General features: G+C 47.8%; 1 protein-coding gene across 2 annotated transcripts; it reads right to left on the bottom strand.

Moving 5' to 3' along the window:
* Positions 1-8,108: 8,108 nt before the first annotated feature.
* Positions 8,109-16,724, bottom strand: LOC147967308 (uncharacterized). 2 transcript variants are annotated; one of them, XM_087525214.1, is made up of 8 exons: positions 12,934-16,724; positions 11,267-11,443; positions 11,171-11,206; positions 11,009-11,053; positions 10,806-10,873; positions 10,235-10,727; positions 9,551-9,827; positions 8,109-9,473 (listed from the first exon to the last, which is right to left on the bottom strand). In XM_087525214.1, exons 1-8 carry the CDS (start codon positions 13,120-13,122, stop codon positions 9,142-9,144), a joined length of 1,617 nt encoding a protein of 538 aa, XP_087381340.1. In that variant the 5' UTR covers positions 13,123-16,724; the 3' UTR covers positions 8,109-9,141. The 2 variants fall into 2 exon arrangements, with proteins under 2 accessions (XP_087381340.1, XP_087381339.1); XM_087525213.1 differs by having other exon boundaries at positions 8,110-9,473; positions 10,955-11,053.
* Positions 16,725-24,576: the final 7,852 nt, after the last annotated feature.

Genomic DNA, 24,576 nt, shown 5'->3' with positions numbered 1-24,576 from the left:
CTTGATGTGGCTATATCTCCCACGTGTCGAAGCACGACTTAGAGGCATAACCGCATTGAAAGCAATGTCGCAAGTGAGGTAATCTTCACACAACCCATGTACTACATAAGGGAAAGAGATACATAGTTGTCTTACAATCTCCACTTCACACAATACATAAATAAAGCATTACATCATCCAGATACAATCAAGGTCTGACTACAGAACCAAAATAAAAGTAGACTACCCCAAATGCTACACAGATCCCCGATCGACCCCAACTGGGCTCCACTACTGATCAACTAGAACGAAACAACACGATGAACAAGGTCTCCGTAGAGCTCCTCCTTGAGCTTGGTTGCGTCACCTGCTCGGTAACATCGGCACCTGCAAACTGGTTTTGGAAGTATCTGTGAGCCACGGGGACTCAGCAATCTCGCACCCTCGCGATCAAGACTATTTAAGCTTATAGGTAGGGTAAAATGTATGAGGTGGAGCTGCAGCAAGCGACTAGCATATTTGGTGGCTAACATACGCAAATGAGAGCGAGAAGAGAAGGCAAAAGCACGGTCGAACAACTATGATCAAGAAGTGATCCTAGAACAACCTAGGTCAAGCATAACTCCAACACCGTGTTCACTTCCCGGACTCTGCCGAGAAGAGACCATCTCGGTTACACACGCGGTTGATGTATTTTAATTAAGATCAACTTCAGGTTTTTTTGGGGATATTACTACTGGGCGTAAACCGGCCTATCTGGGCCGGGTTACTTTGTCAGTAGTTAAGTATGTTAAAGCCCAAGAAGACAGAGGAGGGCTCAAGGCCCATGGTCGGTTCAAGGCCTGTAGCCGTAAACCGGCGTTAGTAATTAACTTGTATTGAAGTTAGGAATAAGTAGAGACCAAACTGGACACATCTATGAGCCGGTATTGGGACTCCGTAAGCCGACGGGAGTCACCCGTGTATATAAGGGGACGACCCAACGGCGGTTCAAGGACAACAGACAACAACTCGAGACATAGGCGAAGCTTGTTTGCTCCCTAGTCATCGAAACCCCATCAATTCCATCACAACTAGACATAGGCTTTTACCTTCATTGAAGGGGCCGAACTAGTATAAACTCTCTTGCGTCCTTGTGTCCGCTTTAACCCCTTCAAGCTAACCCGTCGCGATGGCTCCATGACTAAGTCCTTTCTCTAGGACATCTGCCGTGACAAAACCACGACAGTTGGCGCCCACCGTGGGGCTATCGCACGATGGTTTCCGGTTCTTGGAGGGCCGCTTTGAAGGACTCGAGGGCTACGCTGTAGGCCGGATGACTAAGAGTCGTCACGGCAAGCTCTACATCGATGACGCAGGCTGGGGCCCCGAGGCCGGCTCAATGGAGTATGGGTACCGGGTCCCCTTTGGTAGCATTCACGTTTTCATTGGCAAGATCGGTGAACCGGGCCCTGAGCTGGACATCTGCACCGACCTCGTCGAGACGGCTCAGCGTGCGCGATCCGCCCGGGTTAAACTGGCCATGAAGCGTGCCTTCGTGGGAGTCATCCATGGAGGGAGTTATGAGGACGGATCGGAATTTCGCGGCGCGATCGTCATTTGTTCCGGTGACGAATCTTCGACAGGAGAAACCGAATCTCTTTATTAGCTACAAGATGGCCGGATTGGGAGCTATTCCGATGGCGACAGTATTCCGGACCCCTCTGATCTGCCCAACCGGGTTGGAATATTCATGGCCGGAACACAAGCAACACTTCATTCTTCGACAGCTGCGGCAACAATCTCCGGTTCAGCAGCGGCGACGGCTGCCAGGGCAGGAGGTCCTGTGCACCCGCCGGCTCAGGTTCTATCAGAACTATTTGATGTGTTGGCTGTGCTTATGGCGGAAGTTAATCCGCCGGATCAGGACGTTCACAACACGGAGATTGCAAAGGTAAAGTAACAGATCACCCAGGCCAAGGCGGATCTGGCGGCTGAGGACACCGGGATGGCCGCAGAGCGGGCCGCATTAGACGCACAGGCCTACAGGCTTATGTTGGACCAGAGCGCGTCGCATGAAGTCATGAGGAGGAAGCACCGATCCCGCTTACCCCCGGTTTTTGAGGCCAGAGACCTTTTCAACACTCCAGGACCAAGAGCCGGCAATCCGCTGGAGGGAAACCGGGCAGAAGCCCCTGGGACCGGTGCACCGGTTCAGCCTCGTCAGATGGACCCGCCTCGTCAAAACACCGTTATACCTCAGGCTGCTTTAACACCTCCGGGTCACTACTCCAACCCAATGGACAATCTTGTTGCCGCTGCTGCACGGCTGGAGGCCATTCCAATTGAAGGTGACTCGCCGCAGGCAGTAGAGACGCGACGGGTCAAGGAACTTCTGAGGACAGCTTTGGCCCAACAGGAAGCATACTCGTACAACCGCGACCGGATCCACTCGACCCCCCGTCCAAGCCGGAGCTATAGCAGACATATGGATGAACCAGCAGTGTCGAGTAATGAACGACGTGGGGCACCCCATGAAAACAACCCGGCGGGTGGTGCTGATAACGCTCAGGAAGTGGTGGACCGGGCCCGCGCGCGCAGGGAGGCCGAGTTAGCCACACAGCATCAGGCTCGGCAGCTCATGCCGGTTCGTCCGACCACCTTGACTGAACTTGGTGTTACTTCTAGTTCTTTGGGGGTGCCTTGCCTTATCCCCGCTTTACGCAACGTGCGCCTGCCCAAGGATTTCAAAGGCCCGTGCAAGGTACCGAATTACACGGCAGATCAACCTCCAGAGACATGGGTGGAGAGCTATGAGATGGCGATGGAGATGCTTGATGTGGATGACGCGGCGTGTGCGAAATACTTCACCATGATGCTTGAAGGAATGGCCCGTACTTGGTTAAAAAGCTTGCCGGCTAATTCTATCAGTTCATGGGCCCAATTACGAGCCCGGTTTATCAGCAATTTCAAGGATACCTATAAACAGCCTATGTCGATAGTGGACTTAGCTGCATGCGTCCAGGAGGAAGGAGAATCAACGACTCATTGGGTGCGCCGGGTTTCACAAGTGTTGCACTCCTCAGACCGCATCAACGCTGACACCGCAGTATTAACCCTAGAAGGCAACTGCCGGTTTGGGCCCCTGAAGCTGAAGTTGGGACGGATGAAGCGTCATTGCACCGACATGGGGACCCTCATGGCCGCTTTGGTGAAATATGCTGATTCTGATAGTACCAAGGATCCCGAATCTGATGATGACAAGACAGGGAAAGGGAAGAAGAACAGCAGCTCCAAAGGTCAGCAGCATCACTGGGCAGGCAATGGTGGTGGAGGCAAGCGTAAAGCGGATGGTAACATGGACTTTGTGGCTAATACCAACGCACAGGACAATGGCCAGCGAGCAAGGGTAGACCGAAAAATCGTAATGGAGCGCCCAACCCTAACCCAAACCGCCTAAACTATCTGCTAAGCCAGCCCTGTCCAAGACATGGGACGAAGGAGGCGCCAGCAAACCACCTTTGGAAGGATTGCTTTATTATGCAGGAGTTCAAGAATTCTAATAATTTCCGGTATGATCATGAATCTGGCGGTGGCTCACGATCCGGGCCGGGTTACGGTGGAGGAAGTTCCGGTTCAGGATTCAATGGTAATCCGGGCAGACTTAATGGTCAAAATAGTCAGAACAACCAGGGTGGTTACAACCAACAGCAGCAACAGTCAGGTTACCAGAGCAACCCAAAGCAGTTGAGTAGTGGGCAGTACCATGTCTTCACCACTAGCTTGGACAAGCGAGACCGGAAGATTCAGAGGCGGGCGGTCAACTCTGTTGAACCAGCCATACCCCGTTATCTACGTTGGTCTGAACAGCCAATCATATGGAGCAGAGAAGATCACCCTCCCCAGGTCGATAATCCGGGTCAGTTGGCTCTGGTGGTGGCGCCTCAGGTGGGAGGTTACAAGTTCACCAAGGTGCTCATGGATGGAGGGAGCAGCATTAACATCCTGTACTATGAGACCTTCCGTCGTATGGGACTAACAGATAAGAATCTCAAACCGTCTAATTCAGTATTCCACGGTGTAGTGCCTGGCAGATCAGCATATCCCGTTGGTAAGATAGCTCTGGAAGTGGCCTTTGGCGATGATCATGATTCCAGGTCAGAGACATTGACGTTTGAAGTGGTGAAAATCCAAAGTCCATATCATGCCCTGTTTGGGCGACCGGCCTACGCCAAGTTTATGGCTCGGCCCTGTTATGTATATTTGCAGCTCAAGACTCCGGGTCACAAGGGGACAATAACGGTTCACGGAAGCCGCAAAATCGCTTTGGAATGCGAGGAAGGAGATGCGGCTTATGCAGAGTCGGTTTGTGCCACCGAGGAGTTGAAGTACTATAAAGACAATGTTGATCCGGCGGACATGACTCTGTTGAAGAAGCCAACTACGGAGCATGATCCGGCCCTGAAGTTCAAATCAGCAGCAGAAACTAAGCTTGTTGACTTTGTACCTGGCGATTCATCCAAGCAGTTCAGCATCAGTGCCAACTTGGATCTGAAATAGGAAAGTGCGCTCATCGAGTTCATCCGTGAGAATCGCCAGGTACTCTGACATGCCAGGAAGCCCTCTGACATGCCAGGTGTACCGAGGCAACTCGTTGAGCACACACTTAATGTGGATCCTAAGTATAAACCGGTGAAACAGTTCCTCCGCCGGTTTAACAAAGAAAGACGCAAGGCGATTGGAGAAGAGGTAGCCAGGCTCTTAGCAGCTAGCTTTATTGTTGAAGTTTTTCACCCTGAGTGGCTTGCCAATCCGGTGCTGGTCCTCAAGAAAAATGGCACCTGGCGCATGTGTGTGGATTATACAGATCTTAATAAGGCTTGTCCAGCAGATCCTTTTGCCCTCCCCCGTATTAATCAAATTATTGATGCTACGACGGGTTGTGAGCGTTTAAGTTTTTTTGGATGCGTATTCTGGCTATCATCAGATCAAAATGGCAGTTAAGGACCAGGAGAAGACAACATTTATAACTCCCTTTGGAGCCTTCTACTATGTGTCTATGCCCTTCGGGCTCAAGAGTGCCCAGGCAACTTATCAACGGTGTGTACAAAATTGTCTTCACAAGCAAATCGGCCGTAATGTACATGCTTACGTGGATGATATCGTGGTTAAGTATAGGGAGAAGGAGACTTTGATTGCTGATTTGAAGGAAACCTTTGATAACCTGAGGACATATAAGATGATGCTTAATCCGGACAAGTGTGTCTTTGGTGTACCGACAGGCAAGCTATTGGGTTTTCTGGTGTCCAACAGGGGAATTGAGGCTAATCCGGAGAAGATCACGACCATCACCTCCCTGGCTAATCCAAAGTGTATCAATGATGTTCAACGGCTGGCCGGTCGGATTGCAGCATTAAGCCGGTTTATCAGTCGTCTTGGTGAGAAGGCAACCCCTTTGTATCAGATGTTGAAAAAGACGGATCAGTTTGCCTGGAGTTCCGCCGCTGATGAAGCATTTGAGTACTTAAAGAGGCAATTGGCCAATCCGCCGGTGCTCGCCGCTCCCATTGACAAGGAGCCGTTGCTGCTATATGTTGCTGCCAATGCTCGGGCGGTTAGCGTGGCTATTGTGGTGGAGCGAAAGGAGACAAGCAAGGAGCATCCGGTTCAACGACCGGTCTATTATATCAGCGAGGTGCTAATCGAGTCCAAGCAAAGGTATCCGCATTGGCAGAAGCTGGTGTATGGAGTTTTTATGGCAAGCCGGAAGCTTAAACAATATTTCCAAGGGCACCCAAGTACGGTGGTCAGTTCTGCTCCTTTGGGAGATATCATCCAGAACCGGGAAGCAACTGGCCGGATTGCAAAGTGGGCCATAGAGCTGGGGCCGTATGGTTTGAAGTATGTGCCTCGGACAGCGGTTAAGTCTCAAGCACTTGTTGATTTCATCAATGATTGGACGGAAATGCAAGCACCTAAAGAAAAGCCGGATCACACGTATTGGACCATCCATTTTGACGGATCCAGGCAGTTGGAAGGCTCGGGGGCTGGAGTCGTATTAACTTCCCCACGAGGTGATAAGTTTTGTTATGTTCTCCGCCTAATGTTCCCTTGTACCAACAATGCAGCTGAGTATGAAGCCTTGCTCCATGGTCTCCAGATGGCTAAGGAGATGAATCTAAGTCGAGTTAAGTGCTTCGGTGATTCGGACCTTGTGGCTCAGCAAGTGTCTGGCACCTGGGACTCCAAGGACCCACTCATGGCAGCATATCATCGGGAGGTGGATACTGTTGCAGGTTATTTCAAAGGCTATCAGGTGGACCATGTGGACCGGCGGAAAAATGAAGCGGCAGACGCTTTAAGCCGGCTGGGCTCTCAGCGCAAACCGGTCCCGCCCAATGTTTTTCTGGATGTGCTGCACAACCCATCGGTCAAGATCACTGGTGAAGAGGATTTGGCTATTCCTGATCCGGAGGCTCAATTAGTGGCAGCTCTTCATGTTATTCTGGATTGGACGCTTCCTTATCTGGCGTACAAGAACCGGGGCGAGTTGCCAGAGGATGAGATTCTGACCTGGCAAATAATTCGGCGATCCAAGTCCATGGCTATCATCAACTGCGAGTTGCATCATTGCAGTGTATCAGGAGCTTTTCAACGCTGCGTGTCTCCTGAAGAAGGCCGTGAAATTTTGCGTGAGATCCATGAAGGAGATTGTGGTCACCACGCCGGTTCAAAGTCTCTGGTGGCTAAAGCGTTTCGCCATGGCTTCTATTGGTTAACTGGTCATGCTGATGCGGAGGATCTGGTCAGACGATGTGATGGTTGCCAAAGGTTTTCAAGACGTGCTCATGTACTGACTCAAGAATTGAGAATGATTCCAATTACTTGGCCGTTTGCGACTTGGGGGCTGGATATGGTTGGGCCTTTCAAAAGGTCCAAAGATAAGAAGACCCACCTCCTGGTGGCGGTTGACAAGTTTACAAAGTGGGTGGAGGCAGAACCTGTTAGCAAGTGTGATGCGGCCACGGCGGTTCAGTTCATCAAAAAGGTGATTTTCCGGTTTGGCTTTCCGCACAGTATTACCACAGATAATGGTACCAATTTGTCCAAAGGTGCTATGAAGGAGTTCTGCGAACGGGAGCACATCTGGCTCGACGTTTCATCAGTGGCACATCCACAGTCCAATGGTCAAGCAGAAAGAGCTAATCAAGAGATCTTGAGAGGCATCAAGCCCCGGCTCATGGTTCCTTTGCAGAGAACGCCGGGTTGCTGGGTAGAAGAATTACCATCTGTGTTATGGAGCATCAATACAACACCCAACAGATCAACCGGATATACACCGTTCTTCATGGTTTATGGAGCAGAGGCGGTTCTCCCCAGTGATATCCGTCATGATTCACCTCGTGTGACGGCTTACATTGAAGCGGACAACGAGACAGCACGGCAAGATGCTTTGGACCGGTTGGATGAAGAGCGTGACATCGCAGCCGCCCGATCGGTGATTTACCAGCAGGATCTTCGTCGTTATCACAGTCGCCGAGTCAGAACCAGAACCTTTCAGGAAGGAGATTTGGTGCTTCGGCTCATCCAAGATCAGACTGATATGCATAAGCTATCCCCACCTTGGGAGGGGCCTTTCATGGTCAGCAAGAATCTGCACAACGGGTCGTACTATCTGATCGATATTCGAGAGCATAAAGAATCGCGCACATCAGAGGAGGACACCAACAGGCCATGGAACATAGCTCATCTTCGGCCTTACTATACCTGAGCCATTGGCTATACTTGTGTACATATTATGACAATGTATATAGTATGATTAAATATAATAAACCGGAACCTCAGCTAAAGCGGGGTATCTGTTCTTTTAAATCATGTGAGGTTACACGGAGTTGCTCTAAATCGGCCTCTGGTTTACCCCTTGAGTTCGCTTTTTAAAAGCATCATATCACTTGGGGGTTTGGTCGTGTCCGAACCAATACCATGCCTCTTGATAGGCGAGAGCCACCAGATCACTTGAGGACTTGGTCATGTCTGAACCAGTCATGCCTCTTGATCGGCCTAAGGCCACAGAATCACTTGGGGGCTTGGTCGAACCCGAACCATGACCATGCCACTTGATCGGCATAAATGCCACGGTTTCATTTGGGGACCTGGCTGACTAGAACCATAGTTACACCTAACGGGAGCTTGGTCGTGTTCGGCCATGGTAACACCATCTGATCAGCTCAAATAAAACCTTTTTTGCAACGGTTTTGTCATTTCACTTGATTTACACTTTTCTTTGAAGGTTTTTTTTGTTTTTTATTGCGTTTTTTAAACCGACAAAGTTTTTTAACCAATCAATTGACGGAACACAGTTCACGTCAATCCGGAGACTATTTGCCCGGTTTGATCCTTGTTGTTAACATCCTCTTATGGAGTAACACGGTGTTTATTATAACCCGGCACAGTTTACCTGGTAAACCAGCGTCATATATGTACAGGAGCTGTTACCTCCTCCAACAGTGTGGGTTTGCAAAACTCCGCTTCAAGATTGGCCAAGCCAACTTCATGTTCAACGAGGACAGGTATTATATATCACAAACATTTGGTCATATACTTAAGATTTTTTTGGATGTTTTGACTTCATATATGCAGACATCATATTCCGCCGGACGGTACAACCGTGGTGGCACTTGAAGAGTTTTTTATTGCAGAAGGTGCTTTGGAAAGTTCATCACCATAGGAAGAACAAATTATGCACGAAGGCATATCAACATCAAAAGTATCAGCTAGCCTATTACAAGGCAACATGGTTCCCATAATAATATAATTGTTTTTCGCAAAGGAGAGGCAGTTTTAAAACCGGCTTCCGGTTCAAGCTTGGTCACCAGCCCGGCCTGATGGTTGTGGGTCATCCTGCGCCGCTTCAGCCTCCGTTTCTCTACCCAGTGGCTGGAAATCCACAGTTGTCCAGTCGATTCCCATTAATGCTTGAAAAACAGCTTCATCATGGATCAGCAATGCCGGGTCAATATCGGGAGCGTAAGTATGCTTACGGATTGGAGGGATCAAATTTTCCGATTCATGGATTGGTGCGGCTATTCGCTTGTTCTAACTGTCATATTGGGCTTGATAATGAGACAAGTCTGCTTCTTCAGCCAGTTGACAGGCTAGCGGACGTACCTCCCGGTTTATTGCTCACAGATCCGCTTCACCAAATTCTGACCCATCTTCCTTCAAGCTGGGATAGCCCTGAGCCGCTTCAATAGGATCAAAATCCGGCACCCAGGCTTTTGCTCGGATCAAGGCATTGATTGCACCGGTTCGAGCAGCAGATTTCTTCAGCTCTTCAACCCGGGCAGGAAGCACCGACAGTTTCATTAGAGTATCTTGAATCAAAGTGAGCGCCGGTTTGTTATGAGATGCGGTACAGATGATCCGCTGGGCACCGGTATACAATTGTTCAACCAATGTATAGGCGGCTTTCAGTTTCTTCCGCACATCTGATCCCAAGTGACCAATGCGTGTCCCTGAAATACCATAAAGGGTTAATAAACCAGCGACTCTGTAAGAAGGCAGAGCCAATTCAGAAGGCAAACTGGCTTACCAAAGATAGCAGTAGTCATGGCATGCACGTGCCGCTTTATGCTGGTCAGTTCATCCGTTACTGGTTTAAGTGCAGCCTCGACATCCTCTACTCGTTTGATCAAAGCGGACTTTTCAGTGGCCCAATCCGCCCGCTTCTTCTTGAAGCTCTCCGTAAGCTGTTCCATGGCGCTTAAAGTGCTGGCAAATTCCTCTTTTGCTTTGGAGGTTTCAGCCTGTTGGGTTTTCAGGTTTTCTTGGAGATCGGTGACTTGGTTTTCTTTCGACTTCAGCTCCGCCTACATGCATACAAATATATGCTTCACCAAATCGGTATAAGGATTCAAGTACCAATCACATAACAAGTTATGCACTTAGCACTTGGGGGCTAATGCATATTCGATCTTCATCTTTCAATTGCTTGCAAAGTCCCAAGATCAATACAAGTATTCAACTTGGCACTTGGGGGCTAATGCCTATTTGCTCGTATGTATATTCTGATACGGCAATCTCAATTACTTAAAGTACCGGTTTAACTACGCTAAGTTGAACCGGCCCTTGGGGGCTACATCGGCAAAAGTTCAAAGTATTAAGATTCATGTTAGTAAGTCCCGGTTTGAAAAAAGATTACAAACCGGCCCTTGGGGGCTAAGGAGAGTCAGTGAATATTGAAGCGTACAAGCAAGAAAGAGCGTATGGAAGTTACCTCATATTTATCCTTCATCATATTAATCAGACTGGCTTCATAGTCACGGCTGGCATACAGCCGGTTCAGGTAGCCGGAATGGATATCTTGAGCGTTCAGAGCAGCGTAAGTTGCCAGATCAGCATTCCACTTGCCTTTACCAAAGGCAGCAAATTCTTCCTTGGCAGAATGTTTGGACAAAGCAACGGGATTTCTTGGCTCGGTATGGCCAGTGCCAGTAATGACAACCTCATCCTCTTGAGTATCACTGGTTTGCACTGGAGCTGTTGGCTTGTCAGTAGGTTTTGCTGGACCGGTGGATCTCTCAATCCGGATGGAACCTGTGGGCTGATTGACAGGACCTGAAGCATCAGTAGGTCTCTCTTCAGCAATAAGATCGTCGTCTTGCTGCGGTGGATCATTGGGTATATCCTCAGGAATAGCCGCTTCAGGATCGGCATCTTCTTCGGCCGCTTTGTCCATGCGGGCCTTCTTGCTTGGTCTAGGTTTGGCCCTGGAAAGAATAACAAAATCAAATACAGCATATGTTCTAAGGCAATATACTGTAAGTATCATAATAAGTATAGCTTACCCAAGCACCGTTTTGAGCGGTGGCAGCTGAGTAGCCGATGACTCGCCAGAGGATGAGTGGGAAGTAACCTGGTAATCGGAGTCAGATGGATTAAGAGGTTGGCGAAAGCAGCCCGCTTTAGGACAATCACTGACAAGCAAATTAGAGACCTCTGAACGGCGTTTCTGAACCAGACTGTTCGGTAAACCGGCGGAGGTAACTACCTGGCCGCTGTGCCGGGTTGTGCGACGAGCCTCGTGCTGTTGGGTCTTCATAAGAAATTTGGGATCCAAATAAGCAAGAGGATGAGAAAATTTAACTTTCCGGTTTGCCTGACGGATTTTTAGTGAAGGCAAAGGTTCTGAATCGGAAGAGAGAATAATTACCTCTGCAGCATCAGCGTGGCTGGCTTCGGCATCATCCTGACAAATATCATCATCAATAAGACGCATGAAAAATAAGCCAAGTGAGTCAAGATCTACCTCAAGGTCCAGATTATCCACATCATCATCAGGGGCCGGATTACAAGATGCAGTAGTTCTTTTCCTGTGGGCAGTCTTCTTTACAGCTTTAGTCTTTTGCCGGGTTGCTCGTTCCGGTTTGTCTGGTTTTTCCGGTTTCTCCTGCGGCAACTTCTTGCTCCAAAACGGATCATTGCCCTGATTACACAGATACTGATATTAAATGATGACCAGATATATCAACAATAGATTCAGCAAAAGGAAAAATCAAGGTCTTATAGCAGGCGGTTTGTTGGTGGCATAGAAGGGAAGCAGGCCGTTTTTAGCACAGATATGTTCCGGTTCATTCAGCATCTTATTCACAGCTTCTATGATTTCTTCATCGGTGAGCTGGATTTTCGAATGTCGCAGTGGGTCATCAACACTGCCGGTATATTCACACATCAAACCGGAGCGCTGACTAAGGGGCAGTATGCTCCATGATATCCAGCAGCGAGCGAGATCAACCCCTGTTAAACCATTGGCCATAAAGGCTCTAAGCTTTGACAGTTGAGGAGCATATTTGCTTCTCTCCTGGGCAGTCAATCTTTGTGGAAAAGGGTGTGTATTGCTGAGCCGCTCCGGACGAAAGCCGGGCAAGGGATTCTCACCAGCAGGGGAAGTATCTTTGCAGTAGAACCATGTCTGATTCCACTCTTTGGGGTGGCTGTGCAGTTTGGCATGAGGGTATGTGACCTCTTTCCTTTTCTGGATCGCCACGCCACCCAACTCTGTATTGGAGCCGTCAGTAAGCTCAGTATGGTGGTTTAGATGGAAAATGTCTCGAAACAATTCCACTATGGGTTCCTCTTGAAAGAACGCTTCACAGAGCACTTGGAAGTGACACATATTTGTAACAGAATTGGGGCCAGTATCTTGTGGATGGAGTTGGAAATCGGCCAAAACATCTTGGTAAAATTTAGAACCGGGTGGTTTAAAGCCCCGAGCTAAGTGATCTACAAAAACAACAACTTCTCCTTCTTGAGGAGCGGGAGGGCATTCTTTGCCAGGAGCCCTTCAATGAATGGTATCTTTGCTGCCTAAGGCGCCGATCAAGACTAGATCGTCCAGCTGAGCCTCTGTGACGCGAGAAGGAACCCAATTGCATTCATATACTTGCTTGGCCATGATGGAATCTACAAGGTAGAAGATCTCGGTTCAAAAATACATTTGATCAAGGTATATTGGTATGTGCAATGTTAAACCGGAGACAGATATATCTGAACCGGAGTTTTATCAAGCAACAACATCTGGCAGTTCAACAAGGGGACTAATGGTATAAACCGGTTTGGCAATTTTTTCCTACAAAGTTAAACCGCCGGCTTTAAACATCGAAGCAAAGGAGTAAGTTTACAGAAACAGATTTCGTAAGATTTCTTTACAGCGATGGATCTGAAGCAAGTTCAGAAAAAAGATAAATATTCAGAGGTCCAAACGGAGCAGTACCGAATCAATGAACAAGACGTACATACAGATCTATGGTTTTGAGATGTGCAAGCGAAGGCAAAGGATAAACAGCTACCATTACACAGAATAAAGATCTGCGGAGCCATCTAAAGATCTACCGTATGAGCAAGAGGCAGGCGATGAACACTGAAGAACTGCGAAACCCTAGGTCAGATCTGCAGGGGAAAGGATGGAAGATTTACCGGAGCCGAGGAAGATGCGGAAGGTTGCCGCGATGCTCTGGTGCGCTCAGGTTGATGCAGCGGCCAAGGTTGAGGCAGAGGTCGACGACGGCGGTGGAGCTCCAAGGCTGGTGAGGCGAGGAAGACGAAGAAGGCACGGAAGGAGAAAGGAAATGACCCTTCGGTCCTATTTATAAGGCGAAAGAACATGTGCCAGGCGCGACAATCAAGGAGCCACGAAACGGAGCTGTCACCTCGATTTCCGCCGATCTATTAAACAAAGAAGCATAATGGATAGCTTCGTTATGACATGTGACGTCACTCCGGTTTACAGCAATCAGAGAAAATGACATCATGGCGGTTTACCAATTTACGAGAAGATGTTGAAGATGAAGCTTTTGTTAAAGGATTGACATGAACCCGTTCAAATCAATCTGGGGCCTAATGTTGGGGATATTACTACTGGGCATAAACCGGCCTATCTGGGCCGGGTTACTTTGTCAGTAGTTAAGTATGTTAAAGCCCAAGAAGACAGAGGAGGGCTCAAGGCCCATGGTCGGTTCAAGGCCTGTAGCCGTAAACCGGCGTTAGTAATTAACTTGTATTGAAGTTAGGAATAAGTAGAGACCAAACCGAACACATCTATGAGCCAGTATTGGGACTCCGTAAGCCGACGGGGGTCACCCGTGTATATAAGGGGACGACCCGGCGGCGGTTCAAGGACAACAAACAACAACTCGAGACATAGGCGAAGCTTGTTTGCTCCCTAGTCATCGAAACCCCATCAATTCCATCACAACTAGACGTAGGCTTTTACCTTCATCGAAGGGGCCAAACTAGTATAAACTCTCTTGCATCCTTGTGTCCGCTTCAACCCCTTCAAGCTAACCCGTCGCGATGGCTCCATGACTAAGTCCTTTCTCTAGGACATCTGCCGTGACAAAATCACGATAGGTTTTCTACAACTGGAAATTAACAAATTCCCATCTGCCCATAACCGCGGGCACGGCTTTCGAAAGTTCAATCCCTGCAGGGGTGTCCCAACTTCGCCCATCACAAGCTCTCACGATCAACGAAGGATATTCCTTCTAGCGGGAAGACCCGATCAGACTCGGAATCCCGGTTACAAGACATTTAGACAATGGTAAAACAAGACCAGCAAAGCCACCCAGATGTGCCGACAAATCCCGATAGGAGCTGCACATATCTCGTTCTCAGGGCACACCGGATGAGCCAGACGTCGGGTGGGCCAGCCCAGAGTTGCCCCTGGTAGCTCCAGACATCGCTCAGTTTGGACCAACACTCAGAGGAGCACTGGCCCGGGGTTTAATAAAGATGACCCTTGGGCAGGCCTACCCAAGGGAAAGAAAAAGGCTAGGTGGAGAATGAGAAACCAATGTTGGGCATTGCTGGAGGAGTTTTATTCAAGGCGAACTGTCAAGGGGTTCCCATTATAACCCAACCGCGTAAGGAACGCAAAATCTGGGAACATAACACCGATATGACGGAAACTAGGGCGGCAAGAGTGGAACAAAACACCAGGCATAAGGCCAAGCCTTCCACCCTTTACCAAGTATATAGATGCATTAATTAAATAAGAGATATTGTGATATCCCAACAAAATATCCATGTTCCAACATGGAACAAACTTCAATCTTCACCTGCAACTAACAACGCTATAAGCGAGGCCGAGCAAAGCGGTAACATAGCCAAACAACGGTTTGCTAGGACATGGTGGGTTAGAGGCTTGGTTTAAACAATATGGGAGGCATGATAAGCAAGTGGTAGGCATCACAGCATATGCATAGCAAAAGAGCGAGCAACTAGCAAGCAAAGATAGAAGTGATTTCGAGGGTATGGTCATCTTTCCTGAAATCCCGCAAGGAAGAAGAACGAGTCCATGAAGAAGACAAACGGACGCAGTCGAACGAATCCTCACAACACGACGTTATTGGAACCAACCCGAAGAAGCAACACCGGAAAGAAGCAAACAATCATGGTAAACAACCATCACCTAATCATGTCATGATGCACAATCAAGCATGATGCATGTCCGGTTTAAATATGCATGGCATGGCAAAGTGCACAAACAAAACTACAATTTAAGTGGAGCCCAATATGCAACGAGTTGCATATTGTCGAAACACCACGTGACTTATTTAGTTCTCTCTCGTTTATGTACCCAACAAGATTAAATGTTGTTAGAATGGCAAGAGGTGAAGCATAAAGAAACTATCTATCTAGGCAAGTTTAAATGAGGCCGGAAATAACAAACAACAATTCCGGTAAAGCCCCATATGCATATTTTAAGGTTTGGTACTGTTCTGCCCAAAACCATATTTTATAGTTATTAAACATGCAAGATGATGCCACCATGTTAAAGTAGGCAAAATTCTACCCCATTTACATATAAAGTTTAATAAAATCCGAGTTACGGTTATTTAGTTATGAAATAAATCATTTTAGCAAGTTATTTAAGCAAATTAAAACAAACAACATTTTAAACATTTTAAACATAGATGAAAGTTGCATATTATTAAACTAGATAAAAAACTAAGCAAGTTTCATATACAAAGTTCTTACATGTGATGCTTAGTTTGTGAGATATTAAATGCATGAAGGCTAAGGGGTTTTCTGTAAATCTGCAGATCCCTGGAAATTAGCTAAATTTGCAGAACAAAAAAAACATCCACTGGGCCGAAACTGAACTGGCCCAGCAGTAATAAAAAAAAGGAGGGGGCGCTTGGGGTGGCCTCACCCATGGGCTTCGGCCCGTTTGAGGAGGAGGGGTAGGCCGGCAGGGCGTGCATCTGGGCCTCGGGCGCTGGCAGGCCGGCCCACTCGGGCGCTGGATGGATCGCCCCTGCCGATCCCACCGGATCGAGGCAGGGACGGGCGTGGTCAACGCGCGCGGTTGAGCGGTTCCAGGCGCGGGGGGACTTGGCATCGGTCAGCGCGGGGAAACGGCAGTGCTCTGCCAATCCGGAGGAAGCAGGGGCGCGGTTCTCGCCGGGGAACTTGGCGCGACGCGGCAGAGATCCGGCGAGGTGGCCTCGGCAAGGACCGACCAGAACGGGACTGGGACGGTGGCGGCTTGAGGAGCTCGGCTGGCGGCATCCGTAGCGGCAGACAGAGGAGGCTTGGACGAGCGGGACGACGATGGAGGACGAGGAAGCAGGGGCGCGTGAGGAGCGCTCGGGGATGCGAAGGAGGAACGGCGACACGGCGTATGGGAAGGCTGGGTTCGGGGGACTTGGCGGCCTCCATCCATGGCAGCTCGAGGTCGTCGGCGCTGGGTCAACAGGGACGAGCGGGCACAGCGGAGCAGCATGATCGGGCCAGCAGGCGCGGCGGCGCGATGCAGAGCAGCGCACGAGCTCCGGCGAACAGGCAAGGCGGAGGAAGAAGGGCGGCTCAGGCCGGCCGGCGCTCCATGCGGATCCTAGCAGAGAGGCAAGCGCATGGAGAGGGAGAAGGATTAGAAATAGAGCATGGGAGAGAAAATAAAGGGAAAAGAGAAGGAGAAAAACAAAACGACGACCTGATGGCGTGCACCGACGAGGTGAGGAGGAGGTCGGGGTCCATTGGGAGGCCTCCATGGTGCTGGCGTGCTCCTGCTGGTGATGCTTGTCAGCGGAGGGAGAAGGGGATCCGGGAGGATCCCGATGTGGGATTGAGTGTGGCGGCGGCGGATCCGAGGAGGAGAAGGCTGTGGCTTCGGTTGGCTGCAGGTTTGGATCGGGATGGATGGATCCCGAGAGGGATTTGGTGGAGTGGCGGCAGCGATGGGACAAACCCCCTAGATTTTAGGGTTGCTTCCTAGGTCTATATATAAAGCATTGGATTTTTGGTTAAGGGCTAATCGGACCCTCCGATCGCAATCGGACGATCGCGAATAAAATAGCTAGGGAGTCCAAATAAGAAAACGGTGATGTTTTGTAGATGTTTGGGGATGATCCGGACACAACGGTAGCGACAGCCCGGGTCGGGTCCGGGACAACTTTCGGACGCGTGCGAAGGGCCAATGCACTGTACAAAGAGGGGTAGGCATGGGCCTAGCTGGACTGTGGAGAGCGGGTTGTTCTGAGAGAAGAGGGGAGAGAAACAGCCCGGCACGGTTTTCGGAGACCGAAAACGTCCGGCGAAAAGACCGGCTATACTGCCGCTATAGTTTAACGGTTGGGCTATCAAACGAACTCCGAATGCGAGGAAACTTGACAGGCGGTCTATCTACACTATAATAAGACCGCATGCCAACTTTCATCCCATTCCGAGAACATTTTCCGACCACTTATGAAATAATATTTCGGACATGTCGCGGGCGCGTGCAAGTGTGTCTGGGCTCAGAACGGACAACGGAGAGAACGAGGAGGCCGGGACGGATGCAAGTTTCGAAAACATGATGATGCAATGCACATGATGACATGACAAGATGCGACACGCAAGCAACTGACAAGGCAACAACAACGAAACACCGGAAGACACCTGGCGCAACGGTCTCGGGGCGTTACACGCACCCCTTGGGGTGGGAACCCTAGAGGGGGCACAGCCCCTCCCCTCCCCCTATATATACTTGAGGTATGGGGGCTGTCCAACATACAATTTGATATCTCTCTTGGCGCAGCCCTACCTCTCTCCCTCCTCGTCTCTCGTAGTGCTTGGCGAAGCCCTGCTGGAGTCCCGCGCTCCTCCACCACCACCACGCCGTCGTGCTGCTGCTGGACAGAGTCTTCCCAACCACTCCTTCTCCCCTTGCTGGATCAAGGCGTGGGAGACATCACCGGGCTGCACGTGTGTTGAACGCGGAGGCGCCGTTGTTCGGCGCTTAGATCGGAATCAACCGCGATCTGAATCGCTGCGAGTACGACTCCTTCATCCGCGTTCTTGCAACGCTTCCGCTTAGCGATCTACAAGGGTATGTAGATGCACTCTCCTTACCCTCATTGCTAGTTTACTCCATAGATTTATCTTGGTGATGCGTAGAAAATTTTAAATTTCTGCTACGATCCCCAACACTATATGCCTAGCTTAATGGCTTTAAAGAAAGCGCTGCCAGGGAGACAACCCGGAAGTTTTAGAGAGTCATTTATTTCTGTTGAGTGCTTTCATATAGTTTAAAAACAACAAAAATAAAGAGGGGAACCCAAAAATTTTCAAAAAGGAAAGTGAAAGTAAGAAAGACAAGCACTGTTGAAGTGGGAGAGCTCCTTGAACTTTGTTCATGCTCACGGCAACTTTGTGAATCTTGATTACAGAAACTTTTCAACAAAAATAATTATCCCCTTGTACAATTCCATTGTATTATAAAAATAATGTGCCAAGGTTTGCCATTAGGATGTTTACATTTGCTTGATGGTTTGTACGGTGCAGGACAGAAACTTTGGCTGTAGTGCACGATTTTACATTTTTAGCTGGAACGTCGAATGGTTCTTATTCTTTTCGCACTGTATTACTATACAAATTTTTTATTTTTCCTAATTTTCGTAGAATTTTTCAAGTATCAGAAGTATGGTGAATGTTCAGATTACTACAGACTGTTCTGTTTTAGACAGATTCTGTTTTTGATGCATAGTTTGCTTGTTTTGATGAAACTATCAATTTATATCAGTGGATTAAGCCATGAAAAAGTTATATTACAGTAGACACAATGCAAAAACAAAATATGAATTGGTTTGAAACAGTACTTAGAGTTGTGATTTGCTTTATTATACTAACGGATCTTACCGAGTTTTCTGTTGAAGTTTTGTGTGGATGAAGTGTTCGATGATTGAGAAGGTCTCAATGTGAGAAGAAGGAAGAGAGGCAAGAGCTCAAGCTTGGGGATTCCTGAGGCACCCCAAGTAAAATATTCAAGGAGACTCAAGCGTCTAAGCTTGGGGATGTTGGGGAGGCATCCCCTCTTTCTTCAACAAATATCGGTATGTTTTCGGATTCGTTTCGTTCATGCGATATGCGCAAGTCTTGGAGCGTCTTTTGCATTTAGGTTTTTATTTTTCTTTCTTTTGCACCATGCTGGTATGAGATAGTCCTTGGTTGATTTATAGAATGCTCTTTGCACTTCACTTATATTCTTTGAGTATGGCTTTATAGAATGCTTCATGTGCTTCACTTATATCATTTGAAGTTTGGATTGCCTGTTTCTCTTCACTTAGACAACCGCCATTTGTAGAATACTCTTTTGCTTCACTTATATTTTTTAGAGCACGGGCATATCTTTTGTAGAAAGAATTAAACTCTCTTGCTTCACTTATAACTATTTAGAGAGATGACATGAATTGGTCATTCACATGGTTAGTCATGAAATCCTACATAAAACTTATAGATCACTGAATATGATATGCTTGATTCCTTGCAATAGTTTTGCGATATAAAGGTGGTGATATTAGATTCGTGCTAGTTGATTAATTGTGAAATTGAGAAATGCTTGTGTTAAGGTTTGCAAGTCCTGTAGCATGCACGTATGGTGAACCGTTATGTAACGAAGTCGGAGCATGAGGTGTTTATTGATTGTCTTCCTTATGAGTGGCGGTCGGGGACAAGCGATGGTCTTTTTCTACCAATCTATCCCCCTAGGAGCATGCATGTAGTACTTTGTTTCGATGACTAATAGATTTTTGCAATAAGTATGTGAGTTCTTTATGACTAATGTTGAGTCCATGGATTATACGCACTCTCACCCTTCCACCTTTGCTAGCCTCTCTAGTACCGCGCAACTTTCGCCGGTACCTTAAACCCACCATATATCTTCCTCAAAACAGCCACCATACCTACCTATCATGGCATTTCCATAGCCATTCCGAGATATATTGCCATGCAACTTCCATCATCATCATATACATGACTTGACCATTCATTGTCAAATTGCTTTGCATGATCGTAAGATAGCTAGCATGATGTTTTGATGGCTTGCCTGTTTTTGATGTCATTGATACGCTAGATCATTGCACATCTCGGTACACCGCTGGAGGCATTCATATAGAGTCATATCTTTGTTCTAGTATCGAGTTGTAATATCGAGTTGTAAGTAAATAAAAGTGTGATGATCATCATTATTAGGACATTGCCCCAGTGAGGAAGGGATGATGGAGACTATGATTGCCCCACAAGTCGGGATGAGACTCCGGACGAAAAGAAAGAGAAAGGCCAAAAAAAGAGAAGGAAAAAAACAAAAAAAATGAGAGAAAAAGAGAGAAGGGGCAATGTTACTATCCTTTTACCACACTTGTGCTTCAAAGTAGCACCATGTTCTTCATATAGAGAGTCTCTTGAGTTATCACTTTCATATACTAGTGGGAATTTTCATTATAGAACTTGGCTTGTATATTCCGATGATGGGCTTCCTCAAATGCCCGAGGTCTTCATGAGCAAGCAAGTTGGATGCACACCCACTTAGTTTCAGTTGGAGCTTTCATACACTTATAGCTCTAGTGCATCTGTTGCATGGCAATCCCTACTCACTCACATTGATATCTATTGATGGGCATCTCCATAGCCCGTTGATACGCCTAGTTGATGTGAGACTATCTTCTCCTTTTTGTCTTCTCCACAACCACCATTCTATTCCACCTATAGTGCTATGTCCATGGCTCACGCTCATGTATTGCGTGAAAGTTGAAAAGGTTTGAGAACGTCAAAAGTATGAAACAATTGCTTGGCTTGTCATCGGGGTTGTGCATGATGTGAATATTTTGTGTGGTGAAGATGGAGCATAGCCAGACTATATGATTTTGTAGGGATAACTTTCTTTGGCCATGTTATTTTGAAAAGACATAATTGCTTGGTTGGTATGCTTGAAATATTATTTTCTTTATGTCAAAAGATAGATTATTGCTTTGAATCACTCGTGTCTTAATATTCATGCCATGATTAGACATATGATCAAGATTATGCTAGGTAGAATTCCACATAAAAAATTATCTTTTTTATCATTTACCTACTCGAGGACGAGCAGGAATTAAGCTTGGGGATGCTGATACGTCTCCGTCGTATCTATAATTTTTTATTGTTCCATGCCAATATTATTCAACTTTCATATCCTTTTGGCAACTTTTTATATTATTTTTGGGACTAACATATTGATCCAGTGCCCAGTGCCAGTTCCTGTCTATTTCATGTTTTCGGTTTCGCAGAATAACCATATCAAACGGAGTCCAAACGGGATAAAAACGGACAGAGCTTATTTTTGGAAAATATGGAAAATTTGGAAGGAAAATCAACGCGAACCAGTGCCCGAGGTGGTCACGAGGCAGGGGAGCGCCCCCCTAGGGCGCGCCCCCTACCCTCTTGAGCCCACCGTAAGGCGGTTGACGCTCTTCTTTTGCCGCAAAAAAGATAATATTCGGAAAAAAATCACGGCGAAGGTTTCAGGCCAATCGGAGTTACGGATCTCCATATATATACGAAACGGTGAAACAGAGCCAGGAGAGAACGCAGAACCAGAGAGAAACAGAGAGATAGATCCAATCTCGGAGGGGCTCTCGCCCCTCCCATGCCATGGAGTCCAAGGACCAGAGGGGAAACCCTTCTCCCATCTAGGGAGGAGGTCAAGGAAGAAGAGGAAGAAGGGGGCCCCTCTCCCCCTCTCCTCTGGTGGCGCCGGAACGCCGCCGTGGCCATCATCATCATCACCATGATCTTCACCAACACCCGCCGCCATCTTCACCAACATCTCCATCACCTTCCCCCCTCTATCTACAGCGGTCCACTCTCCCGCAACCCGCTGCACCCTCTACTTGAACATGGTGCTTTATGCTTCATATTATTATCCAATGATGTGTTGTCATCCTATGATGTCTGAGTAGATTTTCGTTGTCCTATCGGTGGTTGATGAATTGCTATGATTGATTCAATTTGCTTGTGGTTATGTTGCTATCCTTTGGTGCCCATCATATGAGCGCGCGCGTGGATCACACCATAGGGTTAGTTGTATGTTGATAGGACTATGTATTGGAGGGCAAGAGTGATAGAAGCTTCAACCTAGCATAGAAATTGATGCATACGGGATTGAAGGGGGACCAATATATCTTAATGCTATGGTTGGGTTTTACCTTAATGAACATTAGTAGTTGCGGATGCTTGCTAATAGTTCCAATCATAAGTGCATAGAATTCCAGGTAATGGATGACATGCTAGCAGTGGCCTCTCCCACATAATACTTGCTATCGGTCTAGTAAAGTAGTCAATTGTTTAAGGGACAATTTCGCAACTCCTACCACCACTTTTCCACAATCGCTATATTTACTTTAGTTGCTTATTTACCTTAACAACCCCTAGTTTTATTTTCGTGCTCTTTACTTTATTGCAAGCCTTTCCGAAAACACCTACAAAGTACTTCTAGTTTCATACTTGTTCTAGGTAAAGCGAACGTCAAGCGTGCGTAGAGTTGTATCGGTGGTCGATAGAACTTGAGAGAATATTTGTTCTACCTTTAGCTCCTCGTCGGGTTCGACACTCTTACTTATCGAAAACTGTTGCGATCCCCTATACTTGTGGGTTATCACGCGCCGCCCCCGGGGCGTTCGGCCTCCATGATCGCCGCCGGAGGCCGCGCCGCCCGTACATAGGGTTCGTCCGCCGGCCGTGTTGGCCGGCTGTCCTAGAGAGTATATTTTCCCGATCCTTTGATTCGGGTTTTCTCTCTCTCGCCGATCACTTTGATCAGCGTCTCTTTTTTGATTTTCCGGTCTATGTGATCCTGTTTGCGTCGCCCACCACCGCCGTCGACCCCGTGCGTCTCTACTCCTACACCGGCGCGATCGGCCAGCTTCTTCACCAACCCAGCGGCCTCGCGTGTCATCCCCGCCAAGGCCCATGTGCCTAGAGAGAAGAGGGGGCAAACCCTAAGGGCAGATGGGCCCTAAGGCCCATGCTTGGTGCGCCTCCCTCCCCCCCCACTTGGCCGCCACCCCAGATGGGGATTCGGGCTGCCGCCACCCCTAGGGTGGAAACCCTAGGTGGGGTCGCAGCCCTCCCTCTCCCCCTATATATAGTGGAGGCAAAGGGGCAGCCCAACACATGAAGTTCTTCCCCTGTTGGCGCAGCCCTACCCCTCTCCCTCCTCGTCTCTCGTAGAGCTTGGTGAAGCCCTGCTGGAGTCCCGCGGTCCTCCATCACCACCACGCCGTCGTGCTGCTGCTGGACAGAGTCTTCCCCAACCTCTCCTTCTCCCCTTGCTGGATCAAGGCGTTGGAGACGTCACCGGGCTGCACGTGTATTGAACGCGGAGGCGCCGTTGTTCGGCGCTTAGATCGGAATCAACCGCGATCTGAATCGCTACGAGTACGACTCCTTCATCCGCGTTCTTGTAATGCTTCCGCTTAGCGATCTACAAGGGTATGTAGATGCACTCTCCTTCCCCTCGTTGCTAGATTACTCCATAGATTGATCTTGGTGATGCATAGAAAATTTTAAATTTTTGCTACGATCCCCAACAGTGGAATCATGAGCTAGGTCTATGCGTAGTTTCTATGCACGAGTAGAACACAAGTTGTTGTGGGCGTCGATTTTGTCAATTTACTTGCCGTTACTAGTCTTATCTTGATTCGGCGGCATCGTGGGATGAAGCGGCCTGGACCGACCTTACACGTACTCTTACGTGAGACTGGTTCCACCGACTGACATGCACTAGTTGCATAAGGTGGCTAGCGGATGTCTGTCTCTCCCACTTTAGTCGGATCGGATTCGACGAAAAGGGTCCTTATGAAGGGTAAATAGAAATTAGCATATCACGTTGTGGTTTTGGCGTAGGTAAGAAACGTTCTTGCTAGAAACCTATAGCAGCCACGTAAAAACTTGCAACAACAATTAGAGGACGTCTAACTTGTTTTTGCAGCATGTGCCGTGTGATGTGATATGGCCAAAAGGATGTGATGAATGATATATGTGATGTATGAGATTGATCATGTTCTTGTAATTGGAATCACGACTTGCATGTCGATGAGTATGACAACTGGCAGGAGCCATAGGAGTTGTCTTAATTTATTTATGACCAGCGTGTCAACTTAAACGTCATGTAATTACTTTACTTTATTGCTAAAGCGTTAGCCATAGTAGTAGAAGTAATAGATGAAGAGACATATTCAAGAAGACACGATGATGGAGATCATGGTGTCATGCCGGTGACAACGATGATCATGGAGCCCCAAAGATGGAGATCAAAAGGAGCAAGTGATATTGGCCATATCATGTCACTATTTGATTGCATGTGATGTTTATCATGTTTTACATCTTATTTGCTTAGAATGACAATAGCTTAAATAAGATGATCCCTCGTAATAATTTCAAGAAAGTGTTCCCCCTAACTGTGCACCGTTGCGAAGGTTCGTTATTTCGAAGCACCACATGATGATCGGGTGTGATAGATTCTAACGTTCGAATACAACGGGTGTAAGCCAGATTTACACACGCAATATACTTAGGTTGACTTGACGAGCCTAGCATGTATAGACATGGCCTCGGAACGCGGAAGACCGAAAGGTCGAGCATGAGTCGTATAGAAGATACGATCAACATGAAGATGTTCACCGATGTTGACTAGTCCGTCTCACGTGATGATCGGACACGGCCTAGTTGACTCGGATCATGTTTCACTTAGATGACTAGAGGGATGTCTATCTGAGTGGGAGTTCATTAAATAATTTGAATAGATGAACTTAGTTATCATGA

This window comes from Triticum urartu, chromosome 5A, assembly GCF_056163025.1.
Source record: "Triticum urartu cultivar PI428250 chromosome 5A, HENAU_Tu73, whole genome shotgun sequence".
Taxonomy (NCBI): Eukaryota; Viridiplantae; Streptophyta; class Magnoliopsida; order Poales; family Poaceae; genus Triticum; species Triticum urartu.
The sequence above is the reverse complement of the archived record's forward strand: the minus strand, read 5'-3'. Positions and strand labels throughout refer to the sequence as shown.

Coding starts and splice junctions, on each gene's coding strand:
- LOC147967308 (XM_087525213.1), bottom strand. CDS start 13,122: ATGTTCTTTCGCCTTATAAATAGGACCGAAGGGTCATTTCCTTTCTCC. Junction 10,874..10,954: donor TTCAGAAACGCCGTTCAGAG/GTCTCTAATTTG, acceptor TCCGATTACCAG/GTTACTTCCCACTCATCCTC. Junction 9,474..9,550: donor CATGACTACTGCTATCTTTG/GTAAGCCAGTTT, acceptor ATGGTATTTCAG/GGACACGCATTGGTCACTTG.